Here is a 21,621-nt window from a genome sequence, read left to right as displayed (position 1 = left end):
GGGTCCAGAGACATACTGCCTCCCACAGTGGAACACAGCCATTACGGTCAGTAGTCTTTAACAGCATGCTGCTCATGGACGATAATGCTATTTGCAGGGCAAGGTATTTCTGCAGAGAAAAAGCACTGGGCAAAATTTATCAAGTAAACCTTGCTGACTCCTGTGCAAGACAAAGAATTCTAGTTCTTTTCTTAGCAGTTCATCTTTAGATCAGGCTTTCCCAAACTTGCCTCTCCAGCTGTTTTTGGACTACAAATCCCACCATCCCTGACCTGCTAGCTAGGGAAGATGGGAGTTGTAGTCCAAAAACAGACGGGAGACTCAAGTTTGGGAAAGCCTGCTTTAGATGCTCTTAAATGCTTTGTAAAGCGGTGGGAGATCCAACATTCCACTGCCAATGGCAACTGAATACTTTTCTCTGGGGTGAAAGCGGCACTAAAGATTTAGTGGACACTTAGAAGGTGGAGAAGCTCAGGTCTTTGGTCACTGGACCAGTAATAGAAACCCACATTTATTAATTTTTTAAAAAAGGAAGTTACCAGCTTTGCTGCAGTCGACAGAAAATGTGTTTTTCTGGCCCACGAAAGCTCTAGAGAGCCCTGCTCCCGTGGAGATAACTCTGCTTGCATCAGATGACGATCTGGGAATGGCACTATAGCAGGTATCCGTTGTTGACCTGGTCACAGATTCCACCATGATGGAGGATGTTTCATTGGACACACCTGGGCTAACCAGCCGCTGGCCTACAGAGCAAGATAACCAGAGCACAGTTTAAACAGTGTGGCAGTTCCCCTGCTGCTAAGTGAAAGAGCTCAATGGCTACCGTCAACTAGATGCCAGTCAAGTCAAAGACACTGTGCCACCTTGGGAAAGTCCATCTCTCTGCACCCACCCTCCCGCTGAGAACACAACCAGGTAGGTAATACTGGCTCATGAGTCTTACCTGTCACTTTTGCTTTGAAAGGGCTGCCGGCTATGTGATTGGGCCCTCCGTATTTAATTCCAATTAAGTAGTTCCCTGGGGCCATAGGTGTGTACATTACATGGTAGCCCTCCAGAGCTTCTTGACAATCCATTTTCACCTTTGACGGCCCCTCGATTGTAACAGCAAGGGTTCCAGGGCCTGCTTTGGTGGTGTCTATAGTAAATGCCGATTGTAACCCTGGAAAGCAAAGGAGAAATAGGAAGCATGAGTTCCAAGACTGTTTGTCACTTCACACTTTCATGCAGCAATCTTGTTTGCCAAGTATATGTCATGGATACAGCCTCCCATCCCGCAACAATCTGCCATTGCAAATTGTGTATTTTTTTAAATAATAATAAAAAAAGACCACTTTCTCAAGAAATACCCAAAGTGAGTCACGACCACTAATCCATCAAAAAAGCAAATACTCCAAAAGATTTAGAAAAAACTTGTCCCACCTCCTAATAAAAGCAGTCCTTTCTTTGATGCCTTGCGATCACAAATTTCACACTTTCCCATGCTGCTGCACAGGCAAGTGCAGGTACCCCCAACCTGCGGCCCTCCAGATGCTTTGGCCTACAACTCCCATGATCCCTAGCTAACAGGACCAGTGGTCAGGGATGATGGGAATTGTAGTCCAAAACACTTGGAGGGCCAAAGGTTGGGGATGCCTGGGCAAGTGTGCGAAGACAAGCAAAAAGCAAAACAAAACCCAGAACGACTGATGAATGCTTCTTCTAAGGTGGAATCTACACACATATAAAACGTTCTGAAAATGCTTTCCTTTAAAGCGTTTTTTAAAATACATTTAATTTTCCAAAAGGGTCACCATTACCATCTAGTGTTACACTTAAAATGTTTTATTTGCAGTTGTATAGCTGAGTCCTAAGTGCAGCCAGACCATCAGTAAGTAATGTTTGGCTGTGTGGAATCCATTACGGCTTGATCAATAGCAAGGACCCAACCCAAAATGTTAAGCATCAACACTGGCGAATGGGTATGTTACTGGTACTCATCTGTCGAATTTCATCGAACTCATCTATCGAATTTCAGTTAATTTCTCCCTTCAAGGGCCTCAGGAGATATAAACAGGCACTACTCCCATGTGACCCACTGAAAACTACACAGGCCAAAGATGGAGAGCCTGTGTCCCCCCCCAACTGATGTTGTGGAACTCCCAACAACCCCAGCCAACATGACCAATGGTCAGGAATGATGCGACGGTGTGATTAACTGCTAAACTGAATTGTTCAAATCAGTTCAGCATCCATTTCTGCATTTTCTTGCATATTAGCTTTTCCCTGTTTTAACTGAAATAACCGAGACCACCACCCATTTCGAAACATATTGGCTGAGCCTATTAAAGGTATAGCCCAACTGTGCACACTGGACAGAAGAGTGTTAGCTAGTGAGACAAAGGCAATCACTGGGTCAAGACCATCCTATTTTTCAGAATTCTAACGCAGAAAGAGGAAACCTCTCACCTGTTACGCCACTCTCAAGGCCTGGCCCGTAGGCGGTGACAAGAGCTGGGCTATCAGCTTGACCTGGTTCCCCGACTCTAACTTTAAAAGGACTGCCTACCACATGGCTACCATTGAACTTCACATCAATAGAATGAATGCCGTTTTCACGCGGGATGAACCGAACAGCGTATTTATCTGCAATACATATACAGGCAAATCATCATAAATTTAGGTTGAGAACTGGATGTTAAAAAGAAGGGCACACAGCATCTAAAACTATTGCGCCAGATTTCTATGACTCACATGCCTGGGCCATGGGAAGGTGGCACATGAAACATGCCTAAGGAGAAGCAAAGCCTCTGAAATGCAATCCTCATGTGGAGAACATGCATAGGAGTTGGAGCTGTCACTTTAAAATCCGTTCTTATTGCTTTAACCACCAGCGTGCTGCAAAATGGTTATCCACTTGCACTGGCAGAAAACTGCATTTCTTTATTCTACAGCAAATATTATAATTATAGCACAATTGAGTATAGCTTGTTCCTTTTAATCAGCGACTAGTCTGAAAACTGTCTGGGAAACATAGAATAATAGAACGGTAGATCTGCATAGTTAAAAGTAGCTAGAAATGGCTATCAAAAATGTAAGGCCAATTTAAACAAATTGGCACCAGCATCAGATGAGACCCTGTTGGAATCAGCCTACAGGTATACCATGTATTTTCAAAAGTGAAGGATGAAGGGAGAAAGTTAATGAAAATGTATAGGGCAGGATGGAAAGACAGGAGCCATTTCAGGTAGCTAGAGTTGAAATATCTACAGCAGGCTTTCTCAGCCTCAGCCCTCCAGATGTTTTTGGCCTACAACTCCCATGATACCTAGCTAACAGGACCAGTGGTCAGGGCTGATGGGAATTGTAGTCTCAAAACATCTGGAGGGCTGAGGTTGAGGAAGGTCTACAAGTACCTGCCCTATGTAGGATTATAACTTTTCCTTGGTCCACAATTTAGCTAAAAGTTGTGAAGCAATCTCCCTACTGTGCAGAAAGATGCACATGCAGCCATTCAACTGAGCTATTAGCACATGCCACCTCATGCACACCTCTGTTCACAGGAGGACTTCCTCTCTGCACAAACAAACAACAACTGGGGTTGTGGTAAAGCACACATGCCAATTAGCCTTAAAATGGGTTATGCAGAAGTATTTTGTTCAGTACTTCCTTTTTTCCTTTTACCACCAAGGAAGTAGTACTAAACTCCTTTGTGGAGCACAGTCCTTTGTACAATAAGCATCCAATCACTGTTGAACATGTTTCTATACTGGCATGAACTGAAACGGCCACCTCCTGTTTAATTATGACAACCATTTTGACTGTTTACATATTTAAAGCAGTTTTGAGTACCAAGTTTACGACACATCCTTACCTTGCTCCAATTCAGAAACATGACATTCTTCTACGGCTCCAATTGGGCTATGCACTTTAGCGTCAATCTTGCCCTTTGCCCCGTTAAGCCTTATAGCGAAGGATGCTGGCTGGTTAACCTTCAACCCAGACTCCTAACAACGCAATAGTAAGATCCTCACATACATATTGACATTTGGCTTGCAAGGAATATATAACAGTTCAGTCCTTTACTGCCTCCAAAATATAGCAGCAGCTTTGCATATTTTGTCTAACACAGAACCAATATTTGACACATGGTAGCCCTGTTATTGCATCATAGACGTTATGATTGTGGAAAAATTATCAGATGAGATTATCAGTCTCATTATTTACAAAAATGTGTCTGACAAGGACACAAGCACCCCTAACCCTGCTATATGTTATGCTTTTCTCAACTGAGTATTCTCATGTCTTAAAACTAGGAATATTTTTTATTTTTAACTTCTTAGTTCTGAGGATTCCAGATACCACCAAGTGATGTGATCTTTTCTCCTGGTATGCCCCGTGGAGGACTTTAAGGTCCACAAATAACAACACTTTGGAGCTCCTGAGCCGCAAGGTGGTTAGATTGGTCTCAACTAGGGCCAGGGCCTTTTCAGTACTGGCCCCGACTTGGTGGAACGCTCTGTCACAAGAGACTAGGGCCCTGGGGGACTTAACATCTTTCCGCAGGGCCTGCAAGACAGAGCTGTTCCGTCTGGCCTTTGGTTTGGACTCAGTCTGACCCTTATGTTTCCCTCCCCTTATGGTTTTGATTTATGGGGTACTACTAAAATGAGGCTGCATTTTAAATAGTATTTTAACCCATATTTTACTTAACTGTTGTTTCCCTCCCCCCATTATGTTTTATTGTAATTTTATTGGTGTTAGCCGCCCTGAGCCCGGTTCTGGCCGGGGAGGGCGGGGTATAAATAAAATTATATGATGAACAGCAGTACAATATATTCCCAAAGTGTGGGCTTGGTTAAGTTTGTCTACCCACACACTTTTTTCTGGTCTGACTATAAGTATGCAAGGTCATCATTTTGCTACAAATGTAGGATGCCAGCCCCAAAATCATCAAATGCATTAGCTTTAAAACAAAATGCTTGTGCTGCCCAAATCTTTATGGTTGTCTGGGCTAAATTTGCTTTGCTATACTCCCAAAATCACTTGAAATCTCTTTTCCTAATTGTGTGGCTAACTCATTAACATGCTGCCAAAAACAAATTTCCATATTGCATCTAGAATTAAGCCTGGAGCTTTCTGATTAAGCAAAGCATGTTTCACCCTATGCCAACCAATACAACGTTTTGGAGATTTCTGTTAACACGCCAGCAAAGGTGGAACCAAAAGCATGTATCAGTGCACACCTGCTCCCCAGTAGCGGTCACCACACATACAAAAAACCAGAGTCTCCTGGTGTTATGCATGTGTGATTCCCGCCCCCAGCCACTGGAAAATTGAAGTTCCATTGGAGGGAAGGTTGCTGGAATGCTGCGCTTTTGCTTTCAGTGCAGAGCTTACCTTAATTTCCACTTAATAGTTTTATCCTCAAGAGAGAAATAAACTGAAACAGGCAGCTAAAGTACACCAAGGAAGTTTTTTATGGAGTGCCAAAATGCATCTTTTGTAAAAAGATTACTCCTCCCTCCCCCCCAAAAAAATCAGTTTTATTTCCCTCTTCAGGGTTTAAGTCAGTTGACACCACACATTCTGTCAAGAGTCTTTAAATGAAACACAAGAAAAACATCAGTACCACAGCAGCTAATTATCGTCCTTGTAACTCCTTGTTTTAAGTTCAGCTCTGGCTAGAAAGTTACACCAAATGTCAGTCTATAAAACCATAGTTCTGAAAAGCAGTGCAATTTAACCAATACTGCTGCTTCAAGCTGCAGCAAATCTATACATGATGGGCTGGATGACGCTCAGTCTGAAACTTCCAGGCTTCTTATTTTAGATTAAAGACAGTCACTTTAAAATGTTGCTAGATGCACACCACAAGAAAGTCAGGACTATGTACAAACTCAAGCAGCTAGAAGTCTGGAATCCACTCTGACTTTGGCTGCTGTTTAAGAATCATTTAAAGTACAAGCTTGTGGTTTTGCAACATCTGCACATGTGTGAATTACTGCTCTGTGCTCACCCCAGAGCCTCATTTGTTCAACCATGTGCATTCTGGGAGCATACGCCAAGCAGAAATGTTGCATGTTAGCCTAACTGCCTTGTCAGCATGCAATCATGCAAGCCAACTTACCCTACTTAGTATTGCTTCATTGCTGAACGCTGTCATACATAGACAAACCTTGTGAGAAAATTAACAGCAAGGTTTATAGAACTGCTTAGTGCCACTGTGCGGGGAGAATGGAGGCCACAGTTGTTCCTTAGCTGAATAGCACTAGGAAAGAGTCACCCCTTTTCAGAAGCTGTTTCCTAACTTGGAAGGCCTACATGCGTGCCAAGGGATTTCCTCTGAAGAAGTGTAGCTAGTGAGCAAGTAATAATTTTAAGGAGCTTGAGCACAAGGATGGTATCAGCTTGTGGTAGGCTATGGGAGATGCTTCCTTATGTCTCACCTGAAGGCTCATAACAGTGAGCCTACGAGCATCATCGGAAGGAGCAATCACAGGAACCAGGTAAGGGCTTTCCGGAATATGCTCATCGTTGAATTTGATGGACACCTCGTAGTTACCTGGAAGAAATAAGAACTTTGCTAAGCAAGGAGGAATTGTTTTTGTGGTGTTTTGCTTCATTTCAACTTGCTAATACTTAAGATATCCATACCAGGCTCTTGAGCAGTGTATGATACACCACACGATCCATCTTTATGGTCTTCAAAAGCAATTTCTGCCTTACTTGGTCCTTCTACTGCAATGGAAAGACCTCCAGCTCCAGCTTCCCTTGTCCAGATGCTGAACTCAGCTGTTAAAAACAACCATCACCACCCAGGAATTAGAAGCAGGCAAGTGACCCTCCAATCCCTTTGTGATAAGGGGCTCTGCAACACAAGGCAGGGTCACTAGGCCTCCAGAAATGTGTTCTAGTGTTACAAGATGTAAGCACCCTTTTCTAAGATTACAGCTATAGTCCCTTCTCACTGCAAGGCCTTAGACCCATGCCCATGTATTCAGATGGAATTTAGTGAAGGTCTTACCTGGGATGCCTGCCTCTGCTCTTTCAAGACCTGGACCGCCAGCTCTGACCTTATTGGCCCCTCCTTCACCAAGCGGCCCAACGGTAAACTGGAATGGACTGCCTGGCACATGCTGTCCTCTGTATTTCACATCAACATTATGGACCCCCATTTCTTGTGGTACAAAGCGGACACAGTACGTGTTTTTATCATGCTCTACTATTTCTGCATCTGTCATTCTCCCAGATGGGCTAGTGACCCGAGCTGACATGTCACCAATGTCGATTTCTAAAAAAAAGAAAGGAACTGACCATTAATGGGGAGCAGGTAGATTCGGTTTCTAAACATCTTACTCTGTCACACAATGCCCAGTGCACGAGGGCAGAGCTCCCCAGTATTTCAGTTGTTTTGAAACCTTCCCCATAGGAAACCCAGTCACCAAGTTTAGTTGACTATACAACTGAGGTTCTATAGAAAGTTCCAAAGTCAGCTGCTTTCAGATGTTTGAAATGCCCTCAAACATTACATGCAAAGTGGCCCTTGAGTGCACATTCGTCTATAGATCATACACCAAAACACTTTTACCTGGCAGACATTTGCTGGGAACCTGATGGAACTCAACTTCCCAGAACTGCAACCAGCAAAACATAACGATTAAGTGAGTGCATACCAAGCATTCACCTGTGCATGCAGAGTGTCAGATATATATATATTAGGGACGAGCACATACTTATCAGTTCACCTCAAAAACCAAGAAACTTCACAAATCCAGTTATTTTGTCACCCACCACCCTTGACAAGCAAGTCACGGTGTCTCCATGGACTGCAGAAAGCAGAGTTAAGAGAGCTTGCAGCTGGTAATGAGAAATCAATACATCGCTCTTTGAGCCCCCACCATCCATTTTTGAAGCGAAATGAAATTAAAAGAGAATATTTCAAAAGCTTTAAGCATATTAAGCCGTTCCCTTTTCTTGCAAAATATGGAATTGGGATAGAGCCTCAACTGCACTCACACTGAGTCACAGGCATTCAAGTGTGGGGGATGAGTTAAATTTGAGCCCACCCACCCCCTTTTTGAATGTTTACTTGATCAATGTATACAGCAGGTGCACAATTCAGAAAGCAGTCTGCCTCTTTCTGAAGCACTTGTCAAATGAATCAAGAATTGAATCACCCAACTTAAGTCCACTTCATCCCCCACACCAATAACTACTGGGAAGTAAAAAAAAAACACCTTTTCCTGTTGACAGAAGAGGATGGAATTTGCAGGCATAATAGACTCCTTCCACAACAGAGGAGGTCAAATCTACCAAGTTACAGACAAATATGTCCAGGAGGGGTTGTGCTTAAGATTCTTTGAAGTTCTCTCAAAGGAAAGGAAAGGAAAGGAAAGGAAAGGAAAGGAAAGGAAAGGAAAGGAAAGGAAAGAAGAAACTAATTTTATTTGGGAACAGAGTTGGATTTAATGCAGTGAACATCACCCATTCTAAGAACTGATAGGAATTGGAATTCAACAATAACTGGAGGGCCACAGGCTCCATTACTGACTGAGGGTTTGTTACAGGTCTTCGTAACAAATACTTTTGCTGCTTACTTGCCATGCATTGTGCCTTAAAGCAGATTTTATTGAAGTATGTAATGCAGTTATAGAACAACCTCAGTACTACAACGTACCCACTACCCCTAAGGAGCCAGGTATGTAATACATCTGTAGATCCCATAGAAGGACTGATTGGAAACACTGTTGTCTGATGTTGGCTGGGTTTTTTGTGAAACTAGGACACCAAGGTTCTCTCAATTGAGTCTGGCAGTTTTCCTTCTGCTCAACACACAGGAAAGTGGGAATGAACTGGTGTGAAACACAGGACAATCTCTCCAGACATATAGCCATTTGGAACCATGTAACTATGAGAAGGCAATAGGGGGAAAGAAAGGAACAGAAGACAGGAAGACCAAGATTGATTAGAGCAGCAGAGAAAGAGACAGAAACAGACATCAGAATATGTATTAAACTGAAGCGGCATGCTGAATATATTCTGTATATTAGTGCATTCTATGAGCAAGATAGCATTTATTCTTTAACCAGCCAATTATTTTATGTGTCTCCCCCAGTTAGATCCACATGATACAGATCTCTATAGCAGCAACTGCGCTCCTACCCTTCCAAAAATACGGCTGAAGGTAGCTCAAGCATTACAGTGACTCAAGTACAACCTTCTGAGATCATCCTAACACCCGTACTTCACACATAGCATGAATGAATGAATTCCCAGAACAGAATTTTTGGGCATATTGTTCTTCATCCAGTACTGCTGTGCTACAGTGAGTTAAGCCATGGTTTGGCTTAACATGTAGCCCAAACTCAAGCTCATGGTTTGTTTCCTCTAGACAAACCATAAACTGTGAAACCAGGAAAAAAACTTGGTTAATAAAACAAATCTGGGTTCAGCCATGTGCTAAGTCAAATTGTGGCTTAGACTCAAGTAGACTGGCAGCAGGAGGAAGGTCTAAGAGGCAAAAATAATTGTATCATTTTGAATAGCCTGTGCATTCACCTTAAGTCCAGGTTTGGCTTAGCATTACATGTGAACCAGATCACTTGCTATTAGAACTGAGTCAATGGGTGATGTGCTAGAAAGCAAAATTTAAATGCCACTGCTGCTTCATGGGGCCTAGGAAGAAATGTGTGTGAGTCCTACCATGCAAAGCCCCGATCTAAATAAGAATGCCTTCCCTGATCTCTAGAATTCTTTGGATAACATTCCATTTTTAAATCTGATTGCAAAGAATGCCCAGAAGATTCAGTGACTTATTGGTTTATGGTTTCCAAAACAGTAAATGTATTAGTAGAACTAACTTACCTGGAATTTTTAAGTTAAGATCACACAAGCTTCCAACCGTGGCCACAGAAGGAGCCCGCCGAGTACGTGTAATGCTTTCCTTCACCCTTCCTTCACCACTTATTTTCACCGTGAATGGGCTCCCTGTAGTTCATAGAGACAAAACAACATTGAGTTCCATCTATCAGTACAGGAAGCGTCAAGACTTTCACAGGCAATAACGTAACATATCGTCTACTAATAGTTATTTCCACTACCATCTTAGAATTCTTTCCCACTGAGGAAGGCTGGACCGCTGCATTGTTAACTAAGCACATTAAGCATAACACTTATCAGCGATGACCATCAAGGAAGTCCCATCTTCCTACACAGGTTAACTTGCTATTTACACACATTCAGCTTTACATGCTTCACGAATTTTAAATTAAAGGCGGGGCAGGTGTCCAGGGAAAAAAAGTCTTTGGCAATCCCACCCACCTATGACCCCAATGTATTTTGACTATACATGATTTTGGCTTTGCAAGCTACACCCTAGAACGCAACCCCCATGTAAGTTGAGAGTCACCTGTACCAAACGAATATTCTAGTTTGAGTAGCAAAGAGATAAGTGTTACACTGCAGCAGGAGACAGCCCCTCAAACAAAAGCATCTTCAAGGTGCGCAAGAAGTTTATTATCCTGCCTTCCAAAATTTAGCAGTCAAGCTTCTTCAGGCATTTTCAGTACATGAAGGCCCTGGTGGGAAGCCTAGATAGTGTCCTATAGACTCTGCACTTATTACAAGAGGTTGGCGCTGATGGGGAAGTGGACCAGCAATGGCTCGCTTGCGTAGGCTTCTTTTCTCTTACCTGGGATGTGCTCATCAGCAAACTTAGTAGATACTATGTAGACACCAGGTACAGTTGGAAAGTACGAAACTCTGCAAGTTCCATCCTCTAGATCTTCTGTCTGGATATCTACTTTGCTAGGTCCTTCAACTGCCAGCGATATCCCACCATAACCTAGAAAAGAAAGCAGCTGGGATGAGTGCAAGCAGTTGTGAAGAGCTCCAATGAGCACTGCCTAAATCTTGATGGACGGCTTTACGGATTGCAGTCATTATATATTAACCATTACAAGTGAGCCAGCCGTTTCAGCTCATGGTCACATATGGGATTTTGCTTGATAAGCTGCTTGTAGTATAGACCTGTGAGTTTCAACCTATATAAATTAGCAGATTGACAGAGAATCCAAACCTGTTCTACATCATGGCAACCACAATTTACAAGTCAGAGGCAATTTTGTTCTGCTCAGTTGCTGTGATGGTCAGAGAACGGCAACAGCGGATCAACCACATCACAGGTGGGCAACCCGCAGCCCACAGGCATCCCTTAGATACTCTCTGGCAGCCCAGGAATCCAAGTACTGACCTGCATCTCTTGTATCTACAATGAAGTCACACATTTCAAACGTGCGTCCTTCGACCAAGCCACGTCCAGAAACCCTTGCTCTGCTCGCATCACCAATCTCAGACTGGACCACCATAATGGACACCGGACTGTTGGGGACATGGCTCCCATTCTTCATAATACTGACCAGGTGCTCTCCCACCTCCCGTGGAATGAATGAGATACCTGCCAGACAGAGGTTAGCAGCAAGACAAATTTGTAACCACACTTTATCTTTTGGCCCCCCTCCCTCCACACACACTGTCAAATCACAATACAGAACTGGAAGATAGGTAAAGGTAAAAGCAAAAGTAAAGCGACCCCTGATCATTAAGTCCAGTCGTGACCCATTCTGGAGTTGCAGCACTCATCTCACTTTATTGGCTGGGGGAGCCGGCGTACAGCTTCCAGGTCATGTGGCCAGCATGACTAAGCTGCTTCTGGCAAACCAGAGCAGTTTACCTTCCCGCTGGAGCGGTACCTATTTATCTACTTGCACTTTGATGTGCTTTTGAACTGCTAGGTTGGCAGGAGCAGGGACCGAGCAACGGGGGCTCACCCCACCGTGGGAATTCGAACCGTGACCTTCTGATCGGCAAGTCCTAGGCTCTGTGGTTTAACCCACAGCGCCACCCGCGTCCCTGGAAGATAGCTGGCATTAAATATTATTTGTGGCATCAAAATCCCACTCTAGCCACAAATTAAAAGTATTATTTGATTCCAATTGTAGCCCAGGCTCGCAAGCTTCCCCAAGACCACCCTGCCAGCACCACACAACCAATACAGCAACCTCCCTAGAAGATGATTAAGACTTACCAATGTGGTTATTGGGTAGCCTTTTCAGAAGACAAGGTTCATCTCGGCCAGATGGGGCTTTAATACTGGCTGTCAAGAGGCTAAGATCAGTCTCATTAATGTCTAACAGGAAGTCAGCAGCAGAGCCCAGTTTAACTTGAGATTGCTTCCTATTGTCATCTTTAAGAAGGAAAATTTCCCATTAGGACTTTGGATTAAAACACTACTAGATATTAACATTACTGGATCTTAACATTCTGGGCAAACCATCCAAATGCCTTTCCACTTAAATTTACAAAGAAAGCATCGATGAGAATCAGAAGACATGTATGCTGCTTACAAATGCAAATTTATGCTCCACGAAACCAGGACTCTAGTGGACAGTAACTGGACAACACTTGACAGCTCAGAAGTTATTGCAGGGAACCTTTTGTTTCTGCAATTCATACTAAATTACTGGGCAAAAGCCAGCTAAACACAACATGACTTCATCACATGGTTAAAAACAAGTTGTCAGTTCTCCGTTTGCAGTCTACACAGAGTATGAGTGTTGAAGGCAAGTCTTTTCTTTATATAAATTTATACTAAATGCAACGGATTGCAAACACAAAGCTTTTAGCCCCATTGTAGCTGTTTCAAGTGCTCCGTACCTGTGATTTTGGCAGTGAATGGGCTTCCTGGGATGTGTTTATCATTGTATTTGACTAATATACTGTAGTTTCCTGGAAGAGTTGGCAAGTAAGTCACGGTGCAAGTGCCATCCTTGTTATCAATACAACTGATCTCTGCCTTGGAGGGACCTTCAATTGCTAGGTCCAAGCCACCTGTCACGTTGGAGAAAAAAGTGCCAAAAGAATTCTCAAACTTACATTTTTCAAGACATGGTCTGAAATAAAAATCAGTGAACTTCAATTAAGAACCAAGTTGCAGTTCCAGATGTGGGGAGCCCTGCTTGGATTGAGCATCATGGCTAGCCCTCTGAAGATCTCATTTGTCATATACAAGTTTCAAAAATGTTTTATTGGGAGTGAAAACAAGCAACTTTGAATTAAGGGAATTAAGTCTGTGTCAAACTGACTGTAATCAGCTCTGAATTTCCTGCTGCAAACAAGGGGTTGGACTACAAGGGCAGTAAGACGCTGGGTCCCAACTCTATGGCTTTATACAGAAACACCTACGTTTCTCCTAAAGGAGGGTTCAGTGTCCAGAATCGTATTTGGACTTGCAGGTACACATCCAAGCTCAGCCACAAAGCTCACTTCGTGGCTTTGGGTAGCTCTCAGCCTAACCCATCATTAGGGTCACCATAATGTTAGATGGGACAATTGTAACACATCATGTAATCTGCAAAATGCTTCAGAAATACAATCTGTTAGTGATGCTATGTTGAACCATGCACTGGTATATTTATGGATCCCTAAAGTTACTGGGGAAATGAAGAAAATGATGAATTATTTCTATTCAACCTCTATGAAGTATGATTATAGCTCCACCTCGGAATTTAAATTTTGGGGCATGCTTACATGGAAGTTAAATATTCCACCAAAAATCAGACAGGATTCATGTCAAGTAAATTCTTCAGAGACTATGGAATAGACCACTTACCCTCACCAGCATCTTCTGTGACTATGGTAAAGGTTGCTGGCTTGTTTGCTACACCATAGACAAGGCCAGGTCCATAAGCAGTTACATTTCCACTGTTGGGATAGTTCACATAGAACTGTAGAGGGCTCTCTGCAAAGGTTGAAAAACTATGCATAAACACACTTGAGATAGGATATTTAAATTATTTTAACATCTTTTTGTACATCTCTCCAAAGAGAACGAATATAAATTTGTGTGTTTACTCAGCAATTTAATACGTCTTAAGCTTGCACACACAGAACTGATTCAGTTCTTCCCTATATTCCCTTCCGTATGACAGAGAATGCTACGTATTAAGACCCCTGCTATATAAGACCAAGATCTATCTACTCCAGCATCCATTTGCCACAGTGGCTAACCAGATGCTTATCTAGGAAACCCACAAGCAGGAGGACATGGGGGCAATTGCTCTCTTGTGCTGCAGTTGTCCAGCCATTCATATATGGAGGCATGATGCCTCTGATGCTGGAGAGCCTTGCAAGAAATTAAATGCAAGATCCACTGTCAATCATGAGCATTTAGGAAAGTTTTCAAGCATTATGCTCAGTTCCAGTAGCTTTATCCTCTTCTGATTTCCATGTTTCACTAGTTTCCATTTAGGTTGCACATTTATTCAGTGCCCCAAAGTCTACTAGAGCACTCTAGAAAGCCTACTACTGCAAATAATTAACATATGCAGCACCCAACCATCAAAGTCTCCCACAGGACTTTGCCTTACACCTCCCAGTTTATACATCCACACAGCAGGAACTCCAACCATCCCATGCAGTTGCTTTCTACCAGCAAGAAAAGAGCAGGTCCTCAGTCATGCCCATGTAAAGGATCCTATTCCTTACAAATTTATCAACTGGTTGCTGCCAGTGAAGTTTGAGTTTGCCAGAGATTCACTAAACCAGTCATCACGGAGCACCTAAAAAAGCCAATGCTATTTTTTTTATAATAAAAAAGTCCAGATTTATGCAGACTGTTCTTGTGGTTGGGACTTAACTGGCGCTTCTATTTCTAGCTCTGCCACAGGCTTCGAAGCTGAAATAGCTGAACGTGTCCCTGTCCTCAAAAGCTATGAGCCGGCTCCAGTTTGTCTAGATGTGCCCCAGTTCAAGGAACAAAAAGCCCCTTTTGACATGGGCAGAAACCTGGACCGCCACTTCCAAGAGTAGATAGGGAGCTGTACACACAGGTAGTATGGAACAGGACATCCACCTCTTTCTGTTTTATTTATTTAGAAAGCTGCTTAGTCACAAAACTCTAAGTGATGTAATAAAAATTATTTGAGCAGCGGCACTACAGGTCCAGAAAGGCACCAAGTATGACCCCCGAAGCACCAGCATGCCAAAGAGGAAAAATATCCATGCAGAATTCTTACCTGTAAGCCAGGAGAATATGTATGCAAAAGCTGAACTACCAGGGATTTGTCCATTTTCCCAGATAAAAATTAATTGAAAATTCTTGCCAAGTAGTAAACCTTAAGCTAGCTAATAGTGTTGGCTTAAGAGAGGAGGCGGGGGAGGGGGGGAAGCCAGATGGATTGTATTCAGATTTCATTTTTACAACTTCTCAATGAAGACGATGCATGCGAGTCAGCCAGCAAAAGTGGTGCAGGCAGTCAAAACTGGCAACGTAAGTACTTCACTAGGAAATTGGGCTGAGCTCTTTATAGCTTGATCCTTTCCACAGATTATAGTTTAAGCAAAGGAGACCTAATATTTTACACATGCATTTCAAAACTTTTTCTCAATTCTAGCTGTAGTACCTCCTCACTAAAATAAGTTAATTATAAGTTCCAAGCTAACTGCAAAAGTAAGGCCACAAAACTCTGTCCACAAAAGCCAAATCTGTTTTAAGTCTGGCACAGGCTGTAAACCCACTAAGAATTCCTCCTGCCTTCACTCAGCTGCCTTCACCATACGAGGCATGCAATACAACCCTAGACCAAGGCAACTCATAGGACTGAAGTGTCCACAATTGAAGAAAAAGTGTGAATAAATGAAGCCCTCAACAACGGCAAATGCAGCAAATCAACAACAGCCGAGTTCTTGTAACATAACGTAGTGCTGATTTGAGATCAGCTGGCACTCACCTGGAATATGACTGCCCATGTATTTGATATGCATTTCATGCAATCCAACCTCAACAGGGGCATAGCTGACGGTTACAGTGCCATCCTTGTTATCAACAATATCTGCTGGTGCAGTCTTCCCCGAGGGCATGTGAACTTCCCCTGAAAACACAAGGCTCAAACTGAACTCAAACTGCACAATACTTCAAAAGGCAAAGCCATGTGTTTTGGTGTTTTCACACTCAAATCCGCATGGTATTGGGGCCCTCCCTTTCACTCATATAAACAGGGGAGGGGAGGTTATACAAAGGTGCAAAGGTTTCCCTGCATTTCTTTGAAAGCACTTCCAAAAATTCTCCTGCACTGAAGCTTGGAGATCCATTTATTCTTCTGATAACAACCAGAGTATAACACGCTAATATTTTTTAACACAAGTTGTGTCCTTGAAGGTTGGCTTAGACAGACAAAATCCATCAAGCCATCAAGGTCTGGTGGCATCTACAACTCTCTATAGAGTTTGCCATGGCCTGCCAAAGCTGACTGTTTTCAAGCTCAGGACTGCAATACCTCAAGGACAGCCTTTCCCCATCTACCCGGACCTTGCAATCATGATCAAAGGACCTCCTCTGTGAGTCTCCTCCATAAGAGATCTGGAGGGCAGCAACATGAGAAAGGTCTTTTCTGCAGTGGCTTCCCACTTGTGGAATGCTCTCCCCAGGGAGGTTCGCCTGGCACCTTCATTGTAACACCTTTAGGCACCAGGCAAAAATGTTCCTCTTCAACCAGACCTTTGGCTAATTAAACAATCTATGGCCTTTTTAACAGTGTAGGGGTGGGATATTATTTTCAGACGCTTTGGTTTTAGCATTTTGTACAAGGCTTTTTCTTGTTTTTGTTGTGAACAGCCCTGAGATCTACAGATGAAGGGTGGTATACAGATTCAATAAATAACAATAATGATAATTGTTGTGGTATGTATTTTTGTGTTTTTATATTGTGAACCGCTCCATGATCCTCGGATGAAGGGCAATATAGAAATTCAATAAATAATAAGAAATAATAATCGAAGGCCCCAATCAAGAGCTGTTGCTCTGGATGATGCTTAAGAGCAGATTAAATAGACTTGCGCAGTGGGGCACAAGGACAGGACAATCATGGCTACTCTAGGAGGGCTTCATTTTTATCTCCTCCCAGCTCTGCTAAGGCCAAACAATAGCACAATCTTTTTGAAAGATTATCTTGCAGGGTGAAATCTATGCTTCTACTACAATGTATTACAAAGCTAAACTAGTTACAGATAGGTAGCCGTGTTGGTCTGCCATAGTCAAAATAAAAAAAATCCTTCCAGTAGCACCTTTAAGACCAACTAAGTTAGTTCTTGGTATGAGCTTTCGTGTGCAAGCACACTTCTTCAGATACACTGAAACAGAAGTTGCCAGATCCTTCTATATAGTGAGAAGGTGGGGAGGGGTATTACTCAGAAGGGTGGTGGGAATGGGAGATAGGCAGATAGCTGGGATGAGCCTGCTGACGACTCCTACTGTAGGAGAACACTTTAATCTCCCAGGACATTCTATACAAGATCTCAAAGTAGCTGTTTTACTACAAAGGAATTTCAGAAATAGACTGGAAAGAGAAGCTGCTGAATTGCAACTCATTACCAAACTTAAAACCATGGAGAAACCTGGTTTGAACAAAGACATTGGATTCTTATCCCATTATACATGACTAAGCCATTCCTCACCTTCTCACCCCTTGCCTTTTCCTGTAAGACCCATTACAGTCGTTAAGAGTCGTCAGCAGGCTCATCCCAGCTATCTGCCTATCTCCCATTCCCACCACCCTTCTGAGTAATACCCCTCCCCACCTTCTCACTATATAGAAGGATCTGGCAACTTCTGTTTCAGTGTATCTGAAGAAGTGTGCTTGCACACGAAAGTTCATACCAAGAACTAACTTAGTTGGTCTTAAAGGTGCTACTGGAAAGCTAAACTACTGAGCCATGCAAGGGGCACTCATAAGACAGGTGAGGGCAAGGCATTTTCCTTGACATTAACTAAGGGATGGAGACTCTGTGGCTCTCCAGATGTTGCCTCTAACCTACATCAGCCCCAACCAGCTGTCTCAGGGACTGTGGGAGTTAAGAGCCCAACATCTGGCGGGCCACAGGGTCCTCACCACTGCTTTAAAGAGAGTGATCAACTGTGTGCTGAAAGCTTGTTTACCAGTTATTTCTCCTTTTCTTACTGCGAAAGGAATGACCATATCAAAGGGCTTAAACCCAAGACCATTCATGTCACCATCAGGAACATAAGCTTCTTCCGTGACCTATTGTGGAGAAAAAGTTATTGTCATTCTAGCACAAAACAGTTTGCTTAGCTATTTTTGGTCAGTCCAGACAGTTGCATCCAGAATGAAGACACCACTCAACTGCAGACTGCTGACCACCACACAAAGCTTTGCTCCCATTCATTGTTTAACGTGAAAAACATTCAGAAGAGAGTTTTAAAAACATACAAAATGGAAGAGTAAAAGATGCAAGGATAGCTCCGTCCAAAGGAACACTGAAGCTGGCTATGGTCTGGAAGAAAGTTGTGTTTTTTTTAAAGCAGAAGAGAAACCAAAACATAAAGCCAGAGCAACATGGTCAGTGACAATACTCTAGGAAGAAGCCGTTCACCATCTGAAGTCAAGAAGAAAATAGCTCCCTAAGGACAAAGTACCACAGATGCACCGTTTAAAATGATTGTGATGTTAAGAGTTGTTAAATATATATATATATGAAGGAAGGTTCTGAATCAAACCCAAGTTGCCCCAAAGTAGCTTTTTGATCACCAGTAAGATATGACAAGAAAGCAAGCTCAAACAGACCCAAGAGGCAGGATGTCAACTCTTGCATGGAACACGGAAGACAGTGTAAAAAAACAAAACTAGGTACCCAGGGATGGAATCCAGGGGGACATGCCGCATTTAGGGGCTCCTGAGACAACACTGCAACTTCATCTGCATCTGTAGCCTAGTTAGTGGCAAAAGGCAAGGTATAGTTTTAAAAACCCTCTTCATTCATAGAGCTTATAAAAAACATCGCAACTTAGAGGTACATATGCATAGGGTTCTGTGGCACGCACAGCGTGGGAGAGGTGAAAGCACCAGAAGCAGAATGCAAGGGCTGCGTGGCACTTCCAAGCTAGCCACCTTCCCTCTCTTCTGCATGAAATGAGAATGTGCCCCAAAGCCCTTTGTGACGGAACTCCATTCTTGCGCACGCACTCTGCGTTGGGCTGACTTCTTGCTCACAACTAGCTGGGACCACAACGGCAAAGAGCCCTGAACAAGGGGGAAAGTGGTACAACAGCAGATCTGAACAGAAGAATGGCATCCGACACTAGGGTTTTGTGAGGTAGTATTTCTCATAGCCGAAAAAACACTTCTTTGTCCACAAGAACCACATAGGCAAAACACTCGGCTCACTCCAAATGCTAATTTAGGCTGCAATCCTAGCGCCACTTACCTGTGAGTTTGTCCTACTGAACTCAACAGAACTTTCTTCTCATTACTCTTGATAAGGATTGGACTAACAGGCTGCAAATGACTGTGTCAAACTTCATGTGACTTATTAAAGCTAACATGCTCACTACTTATCAGTCTACTCTTAAGTTCACACAAAGGGTTTCAAAACCAAAAGCCAGGCATCTTACCATGACAGTGAAGGGGCTGTTTGGAATGTCCACTCCACCGAAGCGGACATGAATTACATAGGTTCCTGGTTTAGCAGCTGTATAATAGATGTCGTATGTTCCATCCTCGTTTTCAATGACCTCTGCTTCGACTTCTGTACCCTCTGGTGTCAGGACAGTGCACGTCACTTTGCCCTTGCCTGCAGATTTAGCATCAACTACAAAGCCTACTTCCTCGCCTGACTTCACTGTGTCTGCAATGCCAGGACCTAGGAGATAAATGGTATGGTGAGCATCAGGGCAGATTCTCATATCTTCTGCTAAGAAATTCCTGTGCAGTTTCCTTTTGGACACCTGCATTATGAAACACACAAGTTAATCCAAACTTCTGCAGACAAGCAAGCCTAATTCAGGCTTTTGTCATGAAACCTTTGCAAACCACCCCAGCTGTAGCGCAAGGTCCCCCTGGGTGCATGTGGAGGTGGATGAAGTGGGGAAGAGATTCATTTGCACCTCCAGATCCATTTCTCCTTTATCTGGCACTCGTAACACATCAAAAGCATTTTTCACACAAGACAGCAATGTTTTACAGATGAGAATTTTTATCAGGGGACCACAGCATACTTTGATAAGGAGAGGTCTGTAAGTTTGTGAACACTAAAGTAGTTTGGCTTAACTTTAAAGGAGCCCTGCACGATTTGCCATCTGCATGAGCAACACAAAGCTTTATTCATGCAGAAAGCATGATCCTTGTGTCAGCTTTCAAACGACAGGTTGCTGGTTGTAAGGTGGGGAGTGTGAAAAGAAGTAGGTGGTTATCACAGCAGAGACAGCTGCTCTTTCCCTTGAAGCCCACTGTGCCCCCTTAATGCCTTTAAACAACAAGAAGATGTCACGACATACACCCTACCAGAAATGAACCACTGTGGATCAAGGCAACAGTGCAGTCACTCCTTTGGTGCAAACATGGTCTTTCCCTGCTGTCAACCCTAGGCTCTAGCATTAGAGCTTTGCTTCAGGCTGTAATGGATGCTTTCCTAAGAGACTGGCAAGCTTACCAACACTTCCACATTCTTTGTGCTTGAAAGATGCCTATTGGGGGCCCACGGTTGGCATCTGGCCACAGGCTCCACTTTGAACTAATTCTGCAGCAAACATTTGGGCTCAACTTATTCTTGCATCAAGCTGCAATCACCAAGGGGAATCACTGTGCGTGGGGAAGGGGTGCAGCTCAGTGGTAGAGCATCTGCTTTGCATGCAGAAGGGCTCAGGTTCAATTCCTGGCATCTCCAGGTAGGGCTGAGAAGGCCCTTTACATGAAACCACTGCCAGTCAGTTTAAGGCAAAACTAAGCTAGATGAACCAAAAGTCAGACCTAGTGCAAGGCATTTTGTTTGTTTAAAGGCTGTACATCAAAATGCTATCTTGGCACAAATACAGATTTTAAAAGTTACTGTTTAAGTATGTGTGCTGATCATATAGGGCAGGTAGCCCATTTCACTTCAATATATCTGTACGAAGGCTTTTAGGAGAGCAGTTTGCATAGCTTGCCTGACTCCGGTACTCTTATAAAACACTTGCTTACAGTGAGAAAACAGAATGAATTTACCTGTTGCCTGACACTTGCTAGCATCTCCTGCTGGTGACACACGAATTCGATATGGAGAAAGGGGGATATCATCCCCACCGTATTTAATGCCAACTGAGTAGCGACCAGTCTTGTCAGGGAGGTAAGTCACTGCATAAGTGCCATCTTGGTTGTCTTGGACGTCAACCCTCTTTGGTTTGCCTTCTTGGTCCTGAATGCCAGAAGCGAAGCCACAATCAGCAAGAAAGCCTCAATCACAAAGAAGACGCAGAGCGTAAGCTCTAAAAACAGCAGACGTTCAGGTTTACATCTACCCTGAACTTGACAGTTTCTATAACATGCTGTTTTTTTTTATTTTCAAGGGGACCTGGTATTTAAGCAATCAAAGGGCAGTTTGAGGTTGACATGGAAGTTCAAACGAATGTGATTTGTTGCTGCCTGTAAAAGCCAATCTTGTGACAAGAAAAAATCCTTAGGACAAGACTTGGCAGTAAATATCCACATTGCCTGGATCCTGCAAGAAATATCACAGGCTTTGGATGAGCAATGTGCAATTGGCTTGCTTCTGTGGGTAATGCAAACACTTTCCATGTTACACCGGAAGCAG

General features: G+C 43.2%; 1 protein-coding gene across 5 annotated transcripts in view; it reads right to left on the bottom strand.

Annotated features, from left to right (window-relative positions):
- The window catches only part of FLNB (filamin B), an 84,658-nt gene that overhangs the window by 1,911 nt on the left and 61,126 nt on the right, over positions 1 to 21,621 (bottom strand). For 2 of the 5 annotated variants that reach the window (XM_080996638.1, XM_080996640.1), the window contains 18 exons: positions 21,036 to 21,225; positions 19,448 to 19,695; positions 18,688 to 18,765; positions 17,975 to 18,077; positions 15,771 to 15,911; positions 13,652 to 13,780; positions 12,697 to 12,870; positions 12,068 to 12,226; positions 11,234 to 11,437; positions 10,673 to 10,825; positions 9,847 to 9,969; positions 7,007 to 7,273; positions 6,637 to 6,774; positions 6,429 to 6,544; positions 3,854 to 3,986; positions 2,449 to 2,625; positions 944 to 1,162; positions 540 to 743 (listed from right to left, as the gene is read on the bottom strand). In XM_080996638.1, coding sequence (XP_080852764.1) covers positions 540 to 743; positions 944 to 1,162; positions 2,449 to 2,625; positions 3,854 to 3,986; positions 6,429 to 6,544; positions 6,637 to 6,774; positions 7,007 to 7,273; positions 9,847 to 9,969; positions 10,673 to 10,825; positions 11,234 to 11,437; positions 12,068 to 12,226; positions 12,697 to 12,870; positions 13,652 to 13,780; positions 15,771 to 15,911; positions 17,975 to 18,077; positions 18,688 to 18,765; positions 19,448 to 19,695; positions 21,036 to 21,225 — 2,956 coding nt within the window. Of the gene's footprint in view, positions 1 to 539; positions 744 to 943; positions 1,163 to 2,448; positions 2,626 to 3,853; positions 3,987 to 6,428; positions 6,545 to 6,636; positions 6,775 to 7,006; positions 7,274 to 8,460; positions 8,891 to 9,846; positions 9,970 to 10,672; positions 10,826 to 11,233; positions 11,438 to 12,067; positions 12,227 to 12,696; positions 12,871 to 13,651; positions 13,781 to 15,770; positions 15,912 to 17,974; positions 18,078 to 18,687; positions 18,766 to 19,447; positions 19,696 to 21,035; positions 21,226 to 21,621 lie in introns of those variants that run through there. The other 3 variants (XM_080996639.1, XM_080996641.1, XM_080996642.1) reach the window with 2 other exon arrangements.

The sequence above is a fragment of the Podarcis pityusensis genome (assembly GCF_964106645.2).
Source record: "Podarcis pityusensis genome assembly, chromosome: 2".
NCBI lineage: Eukaryota > Metazoa > Chordata > Lepidosauria > Squamata > Lacertidae > Podarcis > Podarcis pityusensis.
This window is presented reverse-complemented; position numbering and strand designations above follow the sequence as displayed.